Source organism: Choristoneura fumiferana, chromosome 12, assembly GCF_025370935.1.
Source record: "Choristoneura fumiferana chromosome 12, NRCan_CFum_1, whole genome shotgun sequence".
NCBI lineage: Eukaryota > Metazoa > Arthropoda > Insecta > Lepidoptera > Tortricidae > Choristoneura > Choristoneura fumiferana.
In genome coordinates this window covers 14,383,440-14,404,803 of record NC_133483.1, presented here as the reverse complement: position 1 = coordinate 14,404,803, position 21,364 = coordinate 14,383,440, and the positions used below count along the sequence as shown (strand labels likewise).

The following is a 21,364-nucleotide window of genomic DNA, read 5'->3' as shown; positions in this document are numbered from 1 at the left end:
ACAATTTGCTTTGTTGACGAAGCCTGTTGCGGATATTGCGTTGTTATTTTTTTGTTCTTTGATTAATAAATAACGTTTTTTTGGATTTATATAACTCGAAAACTATAATTGACTTCTAGGGCCTACGCTAGGTAGCTGGCGCGGGTACAGGGAAAATCCGTCGCACGCGACGCGTGCAGTTAGCGCTGCTCAAACTATATTTTAACAGGCGTCCACCCGTTCCGTGCAAACTGCGACAACTAGCGTAGGCCCGTAGTTTTTTAGCAAAACACACATTTTACCATTTCCGAATGGTATTTCCGTTCCGTCCGTTTCAGTACGTTGCCATACAACCTGGTTTTAAAAAACGACGGACCCATGTGTTCCCGTGAGTGTCGTGAAATTCAATTAAGGGACTTGGCCCTATACTAACGAAGTGCAAAATTCGAACTTTGTCTTTTGCCGTCCCGCTGACGCTTGTGTTTTTCAATACGAGAGTGAGAGGGACGGTAGGTACGATACGAACTTCGATTTCCAATTTTGTAATAGCCCCCCTGATGTGACAGTGGGCAGTTAAATCTCTATTGCCAGCTACGAACACTTTGCCGTGTAAGGCAAAAGTAAAGGGAAACCGACACGATGTTTTCACAAGATACTTAGTCATCATAAAGGTTGAGAAGGTTATTATCCTCATCCAGTGGCATAGCTAAGTAACCAATGTTCCTCGGGCAAAAAATAAATTAAGGCCCCAACTAAACTATTTAAAATCGTTTGTTCCGTATTCGTCGTGTTCCGAATTCGACGTACTCCAGATTTGTCACTTACAGGTAGATTGTAAGTCAGAGTTCGAGGATCCCCCTGACCTTGGGGGCCCCGGGGCTAGCCCTCCGGTAGCTACGCGACTGTCCTCATCCGAGGACCATATCACTCTGCCAAGAGTGTAGGTAGCGACTTACCCCCTTATTCATAAACGACAATCAAACCTATTTTAGTTAAAATGCCGCTAAAATTCGTTTGTCCTTATCTGTCACTTCGACATTTGTATTTGTTAGAAAGGGACAAAGCATTTGTTAGTTAACATAGGCTTGTTAAGTTTTATGAATAAGGGGGTTAGAAGATAAAACGGCGTCTTCGAGTGATATGTGATATGATTTAGAAAATTGGGGGTGGTGGCCGTGCTTTCGTATTTTAGACCAACAACGGAAGCTCGGTCGCCAATGTATTAGCTAAGTTTACTTATTTAAAATAAGTTTCCTTATTTTAATAAAACACCATAATTCTTTAATTTCCATATTTTAGACGGATTCATCTCACGGTGATATCCATTTTTGAGACCAAAAGTACGCATGTTCTAAGTAGGTACCTAAACTAGAGAAGGTTAACACATAAAGTCACCTACTTTAAGTGATTCTTAAATAACGAAATGGCAATTATCAGGATTTATGGTGGTTTCGTTATATTTCTTAACCTGGCCACTTTTGTAAATAGTTAAGTAGTGACATCTAGCGTTAAGTAGTATTTTTTTAAACGCAGCAGTGCAGTTCAGCTACCCATTCATAGATGGCAGCATCACGCATATTTGGTAAGGTGACGATTATGATGACAATCGTGAACGAACTTTGAGTAGGTATTTAGCTAGATTAATTAGATATATATTATTTCTTACCTACCTCAACATCATCTCAAGATGAATATCATTTTCATTATCTTTGTTGTCTATTCACTTTTAGGCCAGAGCTACACGCTTCGCTATTCACGCTCAGCTATTCGTGAAAATGGAAGAGGAGACTGTACATCTTCACAAATACCTACCTACTATGTATGTAAGTCAGTGGTAATGCAAAGTGTGTAGATATTTCCTTTTTACCTGGTTGCTCGAAGTAGGGTTATGTTTTTTACACGACCCCGATAGCCTATGGCCTATACATAGCCCGGCCGATATGTAGGTTAGAAAACATGACTTCGAAGTTTGAGATCTCGGTTTCAATCCATTGTCAGGGCAGAATTTGTAAGAATAACGCGAATGTTTATCCTCAAAATTGTTTATGTTCAAATAAAATTAGTACTTATGCTTTTTATGTTATTAAAGAAGGTGTCTTCAAATTCTTCCGAAGTATGCAGGTGGTTGGGTCCATTTTACTGAATACCCCTGTCAATGTTTTTGAAACTTTTTAATTGTGGTTAGCAAATATTTCCATACTTATATTGATTGATTTTCAAAGTGTACGCGTCGAAGGAAGTCGGGACTACACATTGAGTCAAAAATTTGGTGAAAAACCTTTACGGGGGCGTTCAGTAAGACTAATAACCTCCTTCCTATCAGGGTACAATTACTTGCCATAGCCTACTCATCTTTATTTCCATGGAGACTAATAGTGCTGAAAATAATAGTGCTATTCCATTAGGTATCTCAACCTATTTTAATTTCTGTCTGGCTTTCGTAATATTTCTTCTAGGTAGGCAGGTAGGTACTTAATTTTATTTTTAGAATGGCTGTGTCCAGAATTTTTATGTTGTATTAATACTTATGAATATACTAAATTAGTATGAGAAAGTATTCTTCTTAATTTCGTGACTTTATACCTTGCCCGAACGCAGACTTCGCAGACAAAGTATTAACAGCAGTTTTCACGACTTGGAATGGAGCATTACGCAAACAACCTGTATTTAAGAAAACTTTATTTACAATGAAATTATTTTACAATCTAGTTATAACTTACTTTCTATTGTACATATATAGGAATTATGTTCTTTTGTTTGCGAACTGCACAATAAATACCAATGTTGGTGTGAACCAGGGGTGTTATTCTCTGAACAAACTTCGTCCGCGGATTCAGATTCAGATTGATAACCATAAGTAGATTCTCTCACTCGTAGGCATTATACCGAGTCAGGTGTCTCTACGTCGGTCAATTTAGTTGTCGAATTCAACGAATGACCAACGTCATATCAACTGACTCCGTATAATGCCTACAAGAGAACGGCTCAAGTTTTGATAGTCACTCGAATCCCAGTCGAGGTTTGCTTAGCTGAGCGCTGGTTGGCTCAGACGGCTTCGGCGGCTCCGGGGGCGTGCAAGCATGCACGATCCTTAATTATCTAGCTGGTTAATCTACGAGTACACAGCGACTTAACCCATTAGGTACCTACGAACATCCATAATATCACAAATAATTTAGGGCAGGTAACTACGAATGAGCCTCTTCAGATACTGACAAAACTGGCACTGTGTTCAGTCTGGATTGCTGAGTCGATTATTTAGTACTTCCAAATTAAATATTTACATACCTATGTTGTACTTCCTGATACGCGTCCACCGATTCAAATATCCATAACACGTAGAACATGATTAAGAACATTGAACACTGACTGAGCGAAATGAGGCATTTTCATACTCATACCGATTATCTAAAGAGGCGACTAATTTAATGGCAGTAAATTTGATGAACGCAAGCGTTAGGCTTTTGTTTTCGTTTTTCCAAATTCTTCTATGTGGTCGTATTCCGAAAATCCAGGGTCGGAGTCATAGTACGCATAGTCATAGCTCGTGTCTTCGTTGTTATTGGCGGGTTTGGCAAAGTGTGGGGCGCGGGTGGTAGGGCGCTGCGCGGGCGGCGCGGGTGCAAGCGTCGGTGGCGGCGGCGTCACGCGCGGCGGCGGCCGAGTCTCAGCGCTGCGCGGCGCGCTCGTCGTCGTCGACCTCACCGGCGAACTCTCATAGTTATTAGTCGACGGCTGGTACTGCACTGGTGGATCGCTCGGGCGAATCGTAGTGGTATACGTTTGGAAATAATCGAACGTGCGTTGGGTGTTCACGGTTTGCGGTCGGTATGTAGTTGTCTGAACTGGTTCAAAGGTTGATGGAGGTACTGCAGCAGTTGTTGACGGCGCAGGGGCTGGTCTGAACGGTCTCGGGGCTCCCGTTTGAGATATTTGAGACGGCTTGAGTGGTTTCTGGGTTTTTGATTTTTGCTTTTGATCGTCAGGAAGTCGGTTGCCGCTGGCGGCTATGTTTAGCGAATGTGCTCCCGAGAGAAGTTCACGTTCACGTTCATACAGCTCGGGCCGATACTGTCCGTCGTCTTCGCCAGATGGTGGGCGGTATTGACCGTCGTCTTCGTCGTTGTCGGCGAGGTTGGTCTGTTTCGCATTAAAGCCAATATTAGTGTTGTAGGCAACCGTGTTCAGATTATATGAGGGGTCAGAACGGGTCGTTGTGTACACTGAAGTTGACGTAGGAGTGCTAGGTGGGCTATTGTAATAATTCTGTTTCGCAGTATTATGAACAAAGTTGTTCTTTTCCGGTTCATATGAAACACTGTTGAAGTTTCTATAGGCAGGCGTGTTCGTGCTGAAACCACGGGAGGTAGCCGTGTTGTAATCGGTGCTTGTAGGTGTGCTCCTTCCATTGCTATTATTTACATTAATGCGAACAAAATCTTGCTTTTCGGGTATGTCTGTTACAACACTGAAGCTGTTCTTCACTTTGAACGGTTTGTTATCATTTTGCACATTGATCCCTGGGGTAGATTGGGCATTGTAGTTGTACAGCTCAACGAGGCCTTCTTTTTTGTTGTAATTCTGTGTAGATTGCGAGAAAGGAGCCGGGGATGGGTTGTTAGAAAAGTATCTGTTCTGCTTCGGAGTTACGCGGCTGACTTCAACGTACTCTTCTCTATACTGAGGAGGGACGTTAGTCGGCGATGCGGTAGTAGTAGGATTCTGCCTGATTTGTTGAGGAATCCTGCGTTCGAAGTTCGTTTGTTGTTGTTGTTGGGGTTCAGAGAATTGTTGTTGTGGTGAGCTCTGGACGAAGGTTGAAGGAGATTGAGTAGAAGCATAAATCGGGCGTTTTCTGACGAGTTTCCTTTTGGGGTCATAATTAACGTTGTTTGGTTGTTTGGGTGGCGGTGGGGGCGGCGGATTTGTGTATTGCGTAGTGGGAGTAGTTCTGGGGCTAGCGGGTCTTCTGAACTGCGCACGCTGAGGTGGAGATGGTTGAGGAGATGAAGGGGGTGATTGAGATGGGGAAGGAGCAGAGTCGTCGCGGCCGCGGTCTCGTTGTCCACTGAAGAAGTCCGAGGAGTGGGCAGCACGAAGGTCGGAGGCAGGTGCATTGGCGTTGTTCTGCGCTAGACGCCTGTCACCGGTTTCGGCACGCTGCAAACCGAATTCCGCTTCTTCCTCGCGGGGACCGGAGGATGACAATTTTTTGGTGTCATATTCTGTGAAGGAACATAATTATTGTTTTATATTTATTATTTACTTTATACTGCTGAGTGTAAAGCATTTTTAAATAGGCCTCTTTTATTAAAAACTAATGCTATTGGTCGTTTCATTACGCGTACCATGAAGCTTTTCCCAAAAGTGTTTTTGAATCGTCGCTTATGCGCTATTTATTTATAGTTTAACATATTTCTATTGTACAGAGCCCCATAAGTAGCACAATGCAAGCGTTTGGCTGAAGCTTAGTTTTTTTGCAATCCGTTACCAAATACGAAGTTAACGAGGACTAACTTCGCTTTAACCTTTCAAGCGGTCGTGATGCAACCCGCGGTCATCTCCGTTCACGCCTTAATTAAGTACAAACTACAAACCGCTTCTTTGCAGGAAATCAGACTTATTATGGCTTTATACACCTGATGAGCAAAACAAAGTTCATTCTTCATTAATTATTTATCAATTTGCGGTAGTAAAAAGTGTATAAATACCTACTACTCGCTCTATTGGGTCAGCAGAACGAATGTCAGTGCAATTAAGCCAATTCCGCGGTTATTTACAGGTAGAATTCTTGTCTTATTCATGAGTTTGCGTTGCCTCATCTCTATTAATTACACCCGGCTTTAATATTTAGAACGATTGGAAGGCCAATCGAATGTTATTAATTAATTTTATTTTAATTAGACCGCATTCATACTCATACATGTATAAACATCTTACCAATATTTATAATTTAGCAGCTTGATTGCTATAATTAATAGCGCCACTCGCAAATTCTGAATTAATTTAAATGATTACTAAAATAGAGCAGGTATAAAATATGATTACTTATTACTTATCCAGAGAGAATTCATTGCTTTATATAAATTTTCTATGATTTTACTCATAATTGGGTTATTGACAATGTTTAAAATTAGGAAGAGAGTGGGCCTACTTTTAAATTAGGAAAGATAGTTTAGTTTCTATATTTTTTTCGTGTCCAAATAAACGTCTTAAACATAACGGAAGTGATACAGCGTCAACAATTAATCTGTCATCTCCCAGGATAACAGGATCAAAAGAATTTGGGCACAAATTTGTGCCTCTGGGAGAGGATAGGTTAAAAGCACTTCATAGAAACTTCGTCCTATAAATAAACGTAGGTACCTTATAAGATCATGACTGTAAAAATAACAATAATAATTAAATGGAAACATCAAACTTAGGATTGGTTTTTTGGAGTCTTTTTGTATTTTTTATTTCAATTCCAAATTTTTTGTTACTTTTACGGAATGCCGAGGACCTGGGTTCGATTCCCAGCGCTGGACTTACTTTTCTGGTTTTTGTATGCATCTATTTTCAGTTTGTATTTTCGATATAACTTCAAACTTTTTTCGACTTCCGCTATGTTTCGATTACAGTGTCAACAACCCAAAAGCCAAATCCATAAATTCCTCACACATTTATGAGCTCAAGCTTGTTAGTAGCGAAGCGCTCACCGGATCCGATCTTGTAGAGTTCAAACTGACCGTCGTAGATCTCAGCCGTGCAGGCCAGTTGGTCTTCATCTCCCCAGTCCGTGCACGTCTGCGCCTCCTGGTGGAACAAGGTTCCGGGTGGACAGAAGAATCTGAAGTCACGGATGCCACCGCCTGCGACCCGGACGCAGACGTGGAACGCCTTGCAGTTGGCTTTGGCGTCCGCGTAATACGCGCCCAAGATGCGACCGCGGCAGTTGAATCTTTCCGCCCCCCCTGTATGTGAAAAGAAGAAAATTATAGAGTAAATATTAAACAATAAAAAAATACTCGAATACAGAATATAGTGATAGTCAGTGGTGAATCATTATTAAACGTAGATGATACTCGTATGATTATTAACGTACCTACATATTCTTACTAAATGTTCATAACTTTGATTTTCTTCATTTAATAAATAATGATAAGTTATCTAAAGTCAGTGAAGAAATGATCCAAATAAGATTTAGAAACAGCGATGTGTACACATAAATTAATTAGGCACCTGAAACTTGCGAAATATTTCAATCAATTAAATTTTTATAATATTATTGCTTGTTGGCTACTAGAATTTAACAGGTTTAAAATAACGATACAGTCGTAGATGGTTAATATCACATTACGATACTGATCTGATCTTTGAACCAAATCAAGATGTAATAAGATATTATGCTTATGTTAATGCATTATATCACTCACATGTTTCCGTAACGCAGCGTCTGGTAGTTGAGAAAACTTGAGATAACCCCATTAAAGCTTAGGTAACCCAACGGGTCACTGGAAGCATCCCAATGACGCTCGAGATGCATTTCGAAGCAATAAAAAGATCTAGCTTTCCGGAGATAGCTCATTCCACCATCCGGTTAATTTACACGCAAAAACATATGTAAAGTTTATGTCACATTCAGATTCAGAGGCAGTTTCACACTATAACCACAAAAACCGTGTTGCAACAAACCTTATCTTGAACATCAACATTAGACCTGACCTTTCTCAGACATTATATTTTAACAATGCGATTAGATAATAAGAAACATTTCCTGCCAAATGAGTTAATGACAAAAACGCATTGTAAATGAAACGGTCAATGGAAACGTCCTTTTCAATTGCGTGGATTAATTAATTAATCTAAGTAATTATGTAAAAAATGTAAACACAATACACACAGGATGATGTTAATAAAACGACTATGTTACTGCATGCCAATGTTATGTGTCCCTCGAGGTTTACATAACGTTACGAGTATGCCCAATTACCGCGGTCACTGACATGTCACATCATACATGCTCAGTGCAAATTGCACTGTGATGTTGTTTTGTAGCGACAATCAGGGCGTCGATTCTACTTTAGTCTCTACTTTACCGAATCCAAGTGGTAATAAAGTTGACGAAAGGCGTAGATGCATAGTCTTAAGGCTATGGTATAGGCTAGCAATATATAAAAAAACCGGCCAAGAGCGTGTCGGACACGCCCGAAATAGGGTTCCGTAGCCATTACGAAAACATAAAGTAATATTTTTCTAAGGATTTCGTATTTTATACGGAATCTTCCAAGTTTAGGTATATTTTATACCTTAGGCTGCTATTTACTCTTAAACTACTAATAATTCTCAAGCAAACTTAGCCGTTATAGTTTTCCTTGAAAGTTTGATATACTAACTACCATCCTAAATTTTTTCAAATTTTTCCACCCACCGGTTTAGATTTTAGAGGGGGGAAACGCTCGATTTTAATGAAAATTTTCACTTTAAAGTTGAACATTTCGCAAACAAACTTCTAAATCGAAAAATCGTTTTAAAAGACCAATCCCCTATCTAAAAAATCAAATCCACTTTACGTTTACGGGAGGTACCATAATTTTTTTTTATTAATTTTTATTGGACCATTTTGTCGGCATAATTTACTTATTTAGCTGTGCAAAATTACATCTTTCTAGCATTGATAGTACCTGAGCAAAGCCGCGGACGGACGACAGACAGACAGACATGGCGAACCTATAAGGGTTCCGTTTTTGCCATTTTGGCTCCAGAACCCTAAAAAACAGTTATTTTCAACACCTACTCGTGGACAACAATCATATTAATCTTGGACACGGGCATTTGTAAGTGTGTGTGTGGTTTCTTTTGTTACTCTTTCAAGTTAAAAAAGCTGGACGGATTTGGGTGAAATTATATTGTAGAGAGATGGGTCTCGGACATGGGTCACGGATATCACACGTAGCATAGCTTTTAATTTCAATATTCCCATAGTATCTATGTATGTACATATATTTACGTAAGTAACATCCCGAAACCTCAACCGCTTTACACACGCTGTCAGAGGCGTCTTTAGCCCATGTAGCGCCCGTGTGCAATTATTATTTTAGCGCCATCTAGGAAGCGCACGGTCAAAATGGAATAGGTACAAACAAAAGTACAAAGTGTGACAAAGTGCCGCGGCCGGCGCCCCTAATACCGCTGCGCCCGTGTGCAACGCACACCCTGCACTATAGGTACCCCTCTGCACGCTGTAAGAAGAACTAGTCCCGACAAACGCAATCTTGCACTGGGGTTCTTCATTGAACATTAATTCCAACGGGAATTCAGTGAAATCCCGGAACTTGAATTCAATTTTCTGACTTATGGGAACCATAGTTCTCGCGAGCGACTTCGTGGGTGGAGGCTACTGTCATTCGTACTTATATTTTCCACGGTGACTTCAACAAAAACATGTTTTATAAATACGTGTAAAAATTGCTCACTGGGCGCACCCGCAACTTTCTATTGTACCAGCCGTATTACTAAATGGCCCACCGATTCACAGAATCCATTTAACGTATCAACACCCGCACCGACACGCCGCAAAAACAGCGTAAGTAGACCAACGTAATGAGACGAGATTGCCTCACGTAAACTAGCATAATCCGGGTGAACGTTGAGATGCGTCCAGTGGAGGTTAAACGAGGAGGTTCCCATGAGGGAGGAGGGGGGAGGGTGATACCATCGCACGCGAGCGCTTGCGCAAGCGGTGCTGCAAGGTGCCGTAGCATCCTCAGCGAAAGGTCACCGGCACGGCTGCTTGCAAATACGCCATAGATTCAATTCGAATTCGCTTCTAAGAATTTGAGAAAATTGTATCTCAATTTGTTTTTGTATGATAAATGCACTTAGTCCGACTTTTTTTCCTAGTATGATGGGAACTCACATATACCTATACGAGTACATATTCATATTTATTAATTCAAATTCATGCTCATTACATTAGATCTATAATAAAGATAATTGCAAAGTTAGTTTGTGTGTAGGAAGTACCTACCTAATATGAGGAACTACACCGATCGGATCAATTTACAGAATTCTTTCACATAACTACCTAATAATCAGTTCCACGCTATCCCTCATTAACAAAGATTACGTTTTATCCCCGAAAAGTGTTTATTTTCAATTGTATACGAACTGAAGTAGCTCTAAGACCGTAAATTGGACATCAGCGGGCAGAGGGAAGTCGAGCATGGTCTCTGTTCATCACAACCGCGACACCTGCAGCACAGTGGTAACCTAGCATTACAGGCAATGAACAGGGATACGCCTGTCGAACCTTCCGTTGTCCGCCCCGCTGTCCGCTGACGTCTGTTCGCGGCCTAAGATATCTTCATGGTTTATCGGATTGCACTATGCAAGTGTCATCCAAATGGTCTGGGTTATTTCTATTTCGCTACTTCCGCGCTCTATTCGCAGTTTCATTCGCGTGAACCATAAAATGTAGGTAAATCTCGGGATTTTACTTAACTACAGAGGTCTTTACCCACGCTTTGTTTGAACAATTTTTGCATTCATTATATAATAGTCACTAGATTTAACGTTTGAGATTTTAGAATTGTACAAGATTAGGTGAAAATATCTGAATAAAAAGAAACCCATGTGTCGTTTTCGAGATCTAGCTACCTAAGTATATAAAAAATTTCATGTCCTGTTCCTGTTGAGCTGGTTCACCCCCTATGTTTCACCATCAATTGATTAAACATTTATTTGACGGTTAAATGTGATGCCGTCTCTGTTTGTATTGTTCGAATAGACGGAGACGGCATCACATTTATCCGTCAGTTAAAATTAATCAATGGGTGGTGAAACAGCCTCTTAGCGTGAAAAAGTAACAAACACACACGCATTCGCCAACTTTCGCATTTATAATGTTAGTGGGGGGTTGAACTTTGAGGTGATTTGTAGGTTTCGCTTTTATTGAGTAGGTTTCGATTAAACTACATAATGCATTCGGGTCCCATAGATCCGGCCAATCTTTATAAAAGACAAGTATCTACGGCGACTAATCTGATGCGATGGTATAGTCTGTGATTAAGATAACAAAGGTAGAAATCGAAGCGAAGCCGCAGTGAAAAGCCCCTATTGTGTACGTATGCAGCGTGAAATGACTCAATGTCGCAAGTACGATTTTCCGGTGTCTCGTGATGACAGTTGAGGCAATCTGATGTAAGGCAAAATCTGTATCAGACCGAAATTAGCAAAAGGCAAAGTTTATAAATATGCAATAGAATGTTCATAATTGACATTGAAATGCGAGACGAATGTGGATGATGTGTAACGAAATTGAGGGTTATGTGCTAGTTTTTTTAATGGCGGTAGCTACAAATATATACCTGTATAAATAATAAGTACTTATACGGATGACCGAGCCTTGTTCGGTGCTTTCAAAATCGGGAAAAGGCGTTAACCCCGGAATGAGATGATGTAAATCCTTGATTGATTTTTTTTCACCCAATCAACCTTTAATACATACAGCAAATTTCATTGCAATGGCCTTAGAACGGGACTGTTAGTGCCGTATTTGACGTCTCAAAACTGCTCGTTTGTGATTTTAAGTTATAAGATGTATTACAGATACATGTAATTAGTAAATGAATACGATATAGCACCCTGGCTGATTTAAAAATACCAGTAATGGGAGGAAGGTGATTTTTTTCAATAGTTTTTATTCAGTTAGACTGTGCGAGAAACACCATTCTAGTTTTGTCCCATTGTGTAAATTATCTACCTTAGACGGCAATGTACCGTAACCGAGCGATATTTCATGCACCCTTTAAATAAGCGTATTTAGTTTATGGAAATATAATCAAATCGACAATTATATACTTTTGAGCTTTTTAGAATGTAAACAATTTTTCTTACACAACCGTGTTTTTTTAACTCTAAAACCGTCTCTGTTTATATGTAAAAATGCAGTAGATTTTACAACTCTACCTATTTCAATTTAATTTTCAATTATGTTATAAAATAAGTTCCGGTTTGTGGCGAAATTGATACGCGAGCCGAAATTTTTGATACTAATCTGAAAGTAATACTACGAGTAGTGCCTATCATTATGAGTTTAAGGCGCAGTTCTACTACCAGTTTGGAAATGTTTGAAGATGCGCGGTAGAGCACGATTATGCATGCGTTACGGGATTACTGATCTGATCTGTGATGTAACACATTGTTGTGATGAGTCAGTCTGTCGGGCCATTAAACGATGTATCGGCGATCAGTCGTGACCCGATAGCAAACATTGTGGTTTTATTGTTTTACGAAACATAACACTTCTCAACCATTTATGATTCTCTAAATGAAATGTTATGTTATGTGTAATTATAGTTGCAAAGATAGATTAGATACAGATGTTTAGCAACATTGTTTGAACAAGTATGTCGATTTCGTAGTAATTTATTTTTATTGACGAGGTAATCACTTTGAGTTTTAGTCTTGTTGTTTACAAACGTTTCGTGGTGATGGTTTCTACATTTAATAGGTACTTGTGTGAAAGGCTCATTTTTAGGGATTGGTGACATCCATAAGTATAAGAAAAACATTTGGTAGAGTCACGTAAATCTTATTTGGCACAAAAAAAAAACTCATTTATTTAGTTATGTGCGACTAATGTACAGATACGGTAACTCTTAACATCTAGCTGACCTTTTAATTGCAACAGATTAATTAATCAAAAAATCAGGATGACCTTGAGAGTTGAATCCAAATCGCTCATCACCTCCCTTAATGACACATACAGTCACATCTGACCTTTAAATGTTTTACATACCAATTAGTTTTTTATATATCTATTTTAGATACGAATCTGAGCCTTGAGCGACCATCGCGCTCTAGATTGTTGAGAGCGGAGCGTGGGAACCGCACTTATGCAAATCCGGGGAATCGATTATCGTAGCGATGGGCGATCGGCGCAGAATGGAAAGTGCATAGGTTGCGCAAGAGCCTAGTGCAATACTGCCGCTCGCCCAGGGATGCACATACGTGCAGAATCGCGTTTACGTAATTAGGAATAAACATGCACTCCGACTAATGAGAACCCGCGACGTTATGAAATGTTTGGAGTTTTGTGATTGTACAGATTACTTTGTTTTGTTTTTAAGTGCTCTGTAAGCCTTTGAGTGCCATTGGTTGTTGAGATTTTTTTTAATTGTGTTTTACAACGCAGAATGCAGATTCGCAGAATGCCTTCAAAAATAGTGCCTGATTAAAAGTACCTCTTCAGAAGCGTTTTGTAAATACAAGTTTTGTAGGTACAGCTTTCTTCAGGATTAAAAAGTTAACAACCCATTTGTAAAAAAAAGTGGAGAAACTTTTTTAACAAAAAAAAACGAACCAGCCAAAGTACAGGGCATTTTTGTCACAGATTCGAGACACGCAACCAAAAACCGCGACAAAACACAATGCATCGACAAGACATGATTCCATGCGACCGGATATCCTGCACTGTAAACTTTCCTTGACGGCGCACGCGACTGCAATCGTGCATCGAACACAATTACAAAACTAAATCCACACCTAAAAAATAACTGAAAGTCACTGACTCACTTCACTTGTCATTGTCACCTATTGGGTCACAGGTCACTTACCGAGTATGGGGAGCAATGTGAGCACGATCCACAGGGGAGACATGTCGGCGCGAGCGTCGCGTGAAGACTGGCGCGGCGCCGGCGCCGGCCGCGCCCGCCTTGCGAGTGGGGGGGCGCTGAAAGCTCGCCGCCCGCCCCTGAACACAGTGATTTATTGAATCAAGCGCAGATTCTGATTTGACAGCGAGATCGCCGAGAACGCATGGTTGACGTTTATAGTCGGGTATGTTTGTGTGTTGTACTGTGGTTGCTAATACATCACACAATTTATAGTATGTATATGTGTGGTTTGCAAATTTTTTAAATGTATCTATAATGTGTGTCAAAATTTATCCGACATATTTCAGCAGATGGTTAGGTTAGTTGGACTGAACACATCTGTGAAAGTTTTTATAACGAAATTTTTTAATCAAAATTTAGTCCAGTCTTTGACGCAGTTCATTTTGAATATCGATCAATAAATGGAAACATTTTTCAACCACGAATGAAAACCTGAAAGGTATTAATAGGAAAACGACGAAGTAGATATGACAAGTATGTAATTTTCTATAGACGTACTAAGTCGCCTTTTAAAAAATAACTCTAAAATAATGTAAATTTTGTAATGAACTATCTAGTCGTATTGTGAATTATTAAAACCTTATCAAATTAAACCCAAAAATATATATAACTTCAAGAATATTTACTTGCAATATTATTGAACGTTTACTTTTTAATTACTTTAGGATACAGTTGATACATCAGAATAAGCCGCCGCGACAACCTCTGACTATATCATTTTCGCGTACACGTATTACTCTCGCGTTTAATTGGTCTTTTTTACGTCACAAACGAACTGACACACTTACTATTATTCAATGAACATGTCGGAGAGTAAGGAGACAAATATTATTTTATAAGCGGAAAATTGCGTGTGCTTCTAGTAAATAAAAATAAATATTGCTGTCGGTTTCCATTTTTATTTTTCTTTTTCTGCTTTATAAAGATGTCACGTTTTTTTTTTTTTTCTTACCTTTTGTTCTTTGAAATTCTGCTAACACTAATATGAAAAATAGAGGTCGGAAAAAATGGGTAACAAAGAAAAGTTTCAATCTCAGACTTTATAAATTAATTTAAATATAGATTATATTAAATAGTAACAAATTATTATCGTACCATAATAATTTAACACTGTGCAATTTAAATAACAGATATATACGTTTTTAAGTCTAGTATTTTCAGGTGGTTTTTAGGCAGGTATGTGGGATATCTAACTTTTAGATGTGTAATAGAATTAGATCATAATTTCATACATCCCAATTGTGGCTATACTCTACCAGGGTGCATAATTTCCGTAAGTTCTGATATAAGTCTTATGTTTTTGCCAAATAAATGAATACTTACTGAAAAGTTTTTAGTTATGTTTAACTTCAGTTGTATACAGCGTATTTGTTTTTTGTAGACTTATACCATTTTTGCTAGAGCTCATTCTAATGGAATGGATTTTTCACAGTAGTTCCTTTGGCAGTACAAAAAAACCGGCCAAGAGCGTATCGGACATAATCAAGATAGGTTCCGTAGCTATTACGAAAAAATCAAGTAATACTTTCTCACGTAATTCTATTTTTCTAATTTCGTATTTTGTACGGAATCTTCCAAGTTTAGATATATTTTATACCTTAGGTTGCTCTTACTACTAAATAATAATTCTCAAGCAAACTTTGCTGTTATAGTTTTCCTTGTAGATTTGATATACTTGCGACCATCATGATATGTTTAGTTTTTAGAGGGGGGTAATTTTTCACAAACTGACCACTGAATCGAAAAATCGTCATGGCAACCCCCAATGCCGGTGAAATTACTGGCACTTGAGGTATCCCATCTTATCCCCCTGGTGTTGCGAGTGTCTATGGGCAGTGGTGATCTCTTACCATCAGGAGACCCACTTGCTCGTTTGTCATCAAAAAAATGGTTTTAAAATACCTATCCAACGATAACCCACACTATAAGAGCAGTAGCAAAAAATCACCCCCAGTTTACGTCTATGGGAAGTACCCTAAAAAAAATTATTAACATATATGAATTTTGGCTACGAAACTAGATAGGAAAATAAAGTATTAGTATGAAATGATTAGTATTGATATTATAGAAACTACTGCGAATAATTCACTCTAATCTACATTATTATTTCTACCCGTAGGTTACTAGGTACGTAGGTGCTACCCGCAGTTTTCTAACGTCTTTCCTTGGATATTTTTCACGCTGACTTTCATACCGTAATAAAGTTCACAGTCCTATTTAAGATAGAATAAAGGTACGTAATTTGTTATGATAATTCCTAGCTTATTCTACATGAGTTCGTAAGGTGAGGGCACCAGTCATGGACAGGAACCAATAATTACCTTTCTACCTTTTCTAAAACTAATAACACTTATGTGCAGATAAACTGATGATCATAACTGGTAAAGTTCATGAATGGTGAGCTATAAGGCATTGAATCCTTGCTGTCCATTACTGGATACTACTGTGCTTAACATGTCCATGATTGGTGCCGTCACCCTACCATATTTTTCGTAGGGATGAAGCATACTCGTAAAACACACGTCTTTAAATTAATTTCAAAATTTGTTTTTCGTGTGAATTCAAAACAAAATCGACAACTGCAAATACGCAGACAGTTAAACTCTCTCTGGCCTACGTGAATTATTTAAAACTAGTCTGTTGCCCGTGACTCTGTCTGCACATAATTCGTTTCTGGCTATGGGAACTATGTATGTAATTTTCCGGGATAAATAACTATCCTATGTCCTTCCCCGTGATTTAAACTATCTGTATACCGAATTTCATGTAAATCGGTTCTGTGGTTTAGACGTGATAAGCTAACAAACAAACAGACTTACAAACTTTCGCATATATAATATTAAGGGGTTATAAATAAATATCGTGGCTCTTCAGGTGTTTGTTGACATACACAGGTGCATTGTGTCAGCAGGTCAAGCTGTCGTCATTTTTATATCTATTGTTTCTAAAACAATAACTTTTCATGTTTTGTTACCTACCGTAATTTTGTTTATTGACATGTCGAACAAAAAGGGCCATAGCCAAAGCAGATTTCGTCACTCGTTTATCAAATTAGGTACTATCGGAAAGATGAAAGAAGGAGAAACTAAAAGAACAATACATTTTTAATCGTTCCAATGTAGTTAGTAATTGTTCGTAGACCATTAAAGTCTTGTAGGTATCGCTACTAAAGGACCTCACGAGACAGGCTCTGCCTCGTGTGGTGGTCATTGGCAAACAACTATATATAATGTAAAACTTTGTGGTAAATAAATGCTTATTATTATCGTTTTCAATGCAGTTTTTTTTTGCTCTACCTTTTTTGTTGGCTGTATTTGCATCCATACACATATCCGTACTAAAATTAAAAACAATTTATATCATTTCAATTGGGTGGAATTCGACATCGAAGATTTGACGTTAAGAAACATACAAACAAACAATCAAAAATTGCAAGTTTATAAAATCTCAAAAGTAATAAATTCAATTTTATGTAGTATTTATATCAGCTTCATATCATACTCTACTCGGTTTTGTAATACCTAATTAAAATTATTTTTAATAGTGTTCGTTTCCGACTCGCAATTAGCCGGTTTTGGATTTTCATGCTATATTACTGTACCCTTAGTGTAAGTTTTCGGTTACAAAATACGCCTCGATCGCGTTCGCGTTAAAATCTCATTTTATATGGAAACACGAACAGCGCCTCTAGTGGAACGTTTATGATGTTCGTGTTTTTGTACAAATTGAGATTTTAACGCAACGCGATCGAGACGTATTTTGTAATCGAAAACTTACGCTAAGAGCACTGACTTACTAAAAAATCACCATACCTTACATAATCAAAAAGCGAAATTTAAGAATCCAACTTACTAGCTACAATGGTGCAATATGCCAATAGTTTCTCGCTAATAAACCTTTTGACAAATCTCTTAAACAAACGGCGTGGGCGGCGCCCGCGCACATTCTTAGAAACCTACTGTTCCGATCATCACATAATAGGAAGCTCACATGACTACAAAGCAAAACGAAACACGTCAAAAGAAATTAGAATTGCATTTTACACTTTATTAGCAAACGTCTAGATTCAATTTGCGATGGTATAATGTTGTGAGTTATGCTCCTTTGATATTTAAATTGTGCTGATTGTTAGCCTGACTCATTACTAAGATGTTATCAATTAAAGGTCTCAATATTAAGACAAAGGAGTAATCAATCTGAAGTCTGCTTCATTGAATTTTTAGCGTGGGGAAGGGTAGATTGAAGTCTTATACGAGTACACGGAGCGTTATAATAATTGCAGGTATGAGCTAATTATAGTTAAATAGACATAAGAAGACGTAGTAAAAAATCCGTGATTTTTTTATTTTAGTATTGTCTGTCATTGTCTAATAATATATTAATGAAATAACTAAAACATTATGTTTTTATTAAAATAACAAAATAAAATCCATTTCGTGTTTCTCATTGGAAAATGTGTGTTTTGAAATTGCCTAAAAAGGCAAAGTTCTGGTGACAAATGATGACAAACGAACGAATGTTAACACATAATTGTCAAATTGTTAACTTGTCAAAAATCGATGAAAACCTCGAGTAGCCCCTTAAAGTACAAATTTTGTGGCATGACAGCCTGTAGGCTAAATATGTAGTAAGATCTTCAATTGGTATACATATACAGAAGTAAAGTGGTACTAGTAATATCATTAGCGTGCCCCGTGAGGTTCCCATGGGGATCGTTTGCCCAACCCCGACAGTTCCGTGCTCCACGGGCGTTAGCGGGCTATTCTCGCTCAGACGACAATACTTTACTTTTTTGCGTGACATTAACATAGTCAATGCCACCGACCGACAAAACCTAACGAAAATACCTGACTTAAGTGACCAAAACTAGTTAAAATTGCTCAAAGAAGCGTCCTTTTGTTTTATTAAATTAATTATGTTGGAAACATTTTCAGCTGATACCTAATTAATGAACTCGAACTTGCCAAGTCAATGATAGAGTCTGCTACGAAACATTATTGGACAAATTACGAGTACAGGAGTACAGAAGTCAGAGGCACCACCTTTGAATGATTTAAGTCCTATTTAGGTGATCGCTTCCGATATGTGGAAATAAAACACACAAACTTTGATACAAGCATAATACAACTCAGTTGATGTGATAGAGTCGTCGTTAAGAGCTGATCCCCTAAGTAGTATCTTAAAATGTGTTCTATTTCTTATTTAAGTACATAAACAATATACAAATCAAGCGTTTAATTAAAAGCTACTTTGGCAAGCATTTTGTCTTTTTTTAATTAAAATTGCTCAGCTCAGCTGAATAACTACATAAAAAAGCGTAGATAAATTGTCATTAATAAACAACAACTAGACGGGGTATTCTTTTTATAATTTTCATTGTTATAGTTAGTTAAGCTATCATAGGTTAGTTCTTTTTTTATGTATGTAAACTCATAATTGTACAAAATAATATAAAAAGTTATTTTAAAATACTTAATTTACCCTCTAATCATACTTTGTTCTTAAAGGGCATCAGATGGCAGGGCACCCAGGGCACCTGCCCATTTATAACAAATAATTCAATGAAATGAAATAGACGGCTTTTGGCTGACAATGACGATAATGATGATGAATATCTACTAGTCCAGAATCGTCCCCTTACGGCACGACATCGCGATAATCTGTCGCACGCGCACGTAGCACTTCATTATTCCGTTGCGCTTTTATTTTGCAAAACACTTTCCCGGACTCTTGCGGAACGCTTTAAAATGTTATTTGCTAAGCGGTCTGTTAATTGCTTATTCCGAAATTTTATGAAGAGAGTATTCTTGCTTTAACTTTATATTTAATTAAAAACACCTGTTTGGGTGAATTTTAGTTTTCAATTCACGAGACCTGCCAATTTCTAGGTGTGTAATATGTTTATTAGACAGACTAGACAAAAACAGATTGTTTACGTGCCAATTTCTAGGTGTGTAATATGTTTATTAGACAGACTAGACAAAAACAGATTGTTTACGTAGTCTCATCAGATTACAAAAATAGATATACTAAGTTAAATCACAATTGAAACTCAAAAAAACCTTTATGGAAAAGTTTATTACCTAATTTACTATGGATAGGAATAGACCATAAATAGGAAACGGGCATTATTTATTAAAACTTTTTATTTTAACGAAATTATTTTAAAAATGCCGACTTGAAATCAATAAAATGTCCTCAGGAAGTTCATAGTAACACTTCTGTCATACTTAATTAAAAATTACCCATTAGATTTTAACTGACGTCCTCTCTGACTACTTGCATCATAAACAAACGAAAGTACGATTGAATCAATCCCAATTAATCTCAGCAGTCGGTGCATCGGAACAACGATCGCAGACTAATGATCATAAAGCACGGAGGTCAACTTTCCTCCGCCTTTGTCCGCCGCCATTCATCAACCATTCTCTGCGCGCATCAATCACAGACATAACGGACCTTATGTCACCGAGTCAAAGGTTCACACGCCAGGCTCGCGGAAATACGATCCTGCGGTCCACTGATGCGGTAGGAGACATTATTTAAAATGCGTTCAAAATTTCAATGGGAAACCACAAAATAAGAGCGAAAAACTGGTGAAGCGCGAGTCGGACTCGCGCACCGAGAGTTCCCTACAAATGTTTAGGTATCAAAATTCATTCTGTATACGGCCGTTTCTCTAATCCAGTTTTAGCAGAGCCCTAATTCTAAGCAAAATATACGCAGTGTGGGATCATTTTATGTTTGTTTTTGGGACCTACTAAATTATTAATTTATTTTAATTCGTATTATTTCTTGCTGTAGCGACAATAGAATACTCATTATGAACTCGTATAAATTTGAGCAGTCTATATCTATTACGGTTTTTTGAGATACAGCTTTGTTCGTAACAGATAGGACGAATAGTGTAGAGTAGAGTAACATTAATCCCTTTGACACCTTCCGGGTACGGAACCCTAAAAATACACAGCCGAAATAAAAACGTTGTGATGGATAGACTACTTTGTAAGCCATTTCCAGTTTTGTGATGATCACAACTAAATATAAAATATTTTATTTAACGTACAGATTAAAAAACGCATAATTTTACGGATTTTTAATACATAACCTTCGCCTGGCGCCGCCATTTTACTGATTTACGCGCATCTGGCGCCTGTACTGCTCCGGGAGAGAAGGGGAAAGGCTAGATATGGCAGCCGCCATTTTGCAAGTTTTACCACATCTGGCACAGGTCTAGGAAGGACAATTTAAACTAGTCTTCGATGTTTAGAAAAACTTAAATTTTACTGCTTTTATGTATTAAAAGCGTAATAAAATGTAGCATTTTAGATTCTTAATTAAGTACGCTATCATATTGCATACGGTAAATATGTATAAAGTGTGAAAATAAAACAAATGTAAAGTAAATATATGGTCATTGTATTTTTTCCAATTCTCGATATACCATACCATAATTAATAAATGATACTTTTTCTCATTAATATTTGTATTTTGTTTACAATACTATACCCTAATTTAAAACATACAGTCATAAAATCACCTCACTCCATACATTTTTAGGAGTAGGAGCATTACTAAATGTGGGCCTTATCAGGCGGCGTCCCGCCGGTGTTATAAAGTGACTCATGTTTCAAGATTAGTTCTGAGAGAGACGTGGCTGTTGCAGTGTAGTCTATCCTTGTTCTATAATTAAGCTTCAGTATAAGTTAGAGCAGTGCAGAATGCTT

General features: G+C 38.0%; 1 protein-coding gene across 2 annotated transcripts; it reads right to left on the bottom strand.

Annotated features, from left to right (window-relative positions):
• Positions 1-2,643: 2,643 nt before the first annotated feature.
• On the bottom strand, positions 2,644-13,700 carry LOC141433422 (uncharacterized). 2 transcript variants are annotated; one of them, XM_074095454.1, is made up of 3 exons: positions 13,578-13,700; positions 6,708-6,932; positions 2,644-5,204 (listed from the first exon to the last, which is right to left on the bottom strand). In XM_074095454.1, the coding sequence occupies exons 1-3, from the start codon at positions 13,618-13,620 to the stop codon at positions 3,436-3,438; spliced, it is 2,037 nt and encodes a 678-aa protein (XP_073951555.1). In that variant the 5' UTR covers positions 13,621-13,700; the 3' UTR covers positions 2,644-3,435. The 2 variants fall into 2 exon arrangements, with proteins under 2 accessions (XP_073951555.1, XP_073951554.1); XM_074095453.1 differs by having other exon boundaries at positions 6,678-6,932; positions 13,578-13,686.
• Positions 13,701-21,364: the final 7,664 nt, after the last annotated feature.

What these genes read in the sequence shown, in the direction of transcription:
- LOC141433422 (XM_074095453.1), bottom strand. Translation starts at nt 13,620, where the DNA reads ATGTCTCCCCTGTGGATCGTGCTCACATTGCTCCCCATACTCG. An exon ending in CACATTGCTCCCCATACTCG is followed by an intron (nt 6,933 to 13,577) that starts GTAAGTGACCTG and finishes TTTCACATACAG; the next exon opens with GGGGGGCGGAAAGATTCAAC. An exon ending in ACTCTACAAGATCGGATCCG is followed by an intron (nt 5,205 to 6,677) that starts GTGAGCGCTTCG and finishes GTTCCTTCACAG; the next exon opens with AATATGACACCAAAAAATTG.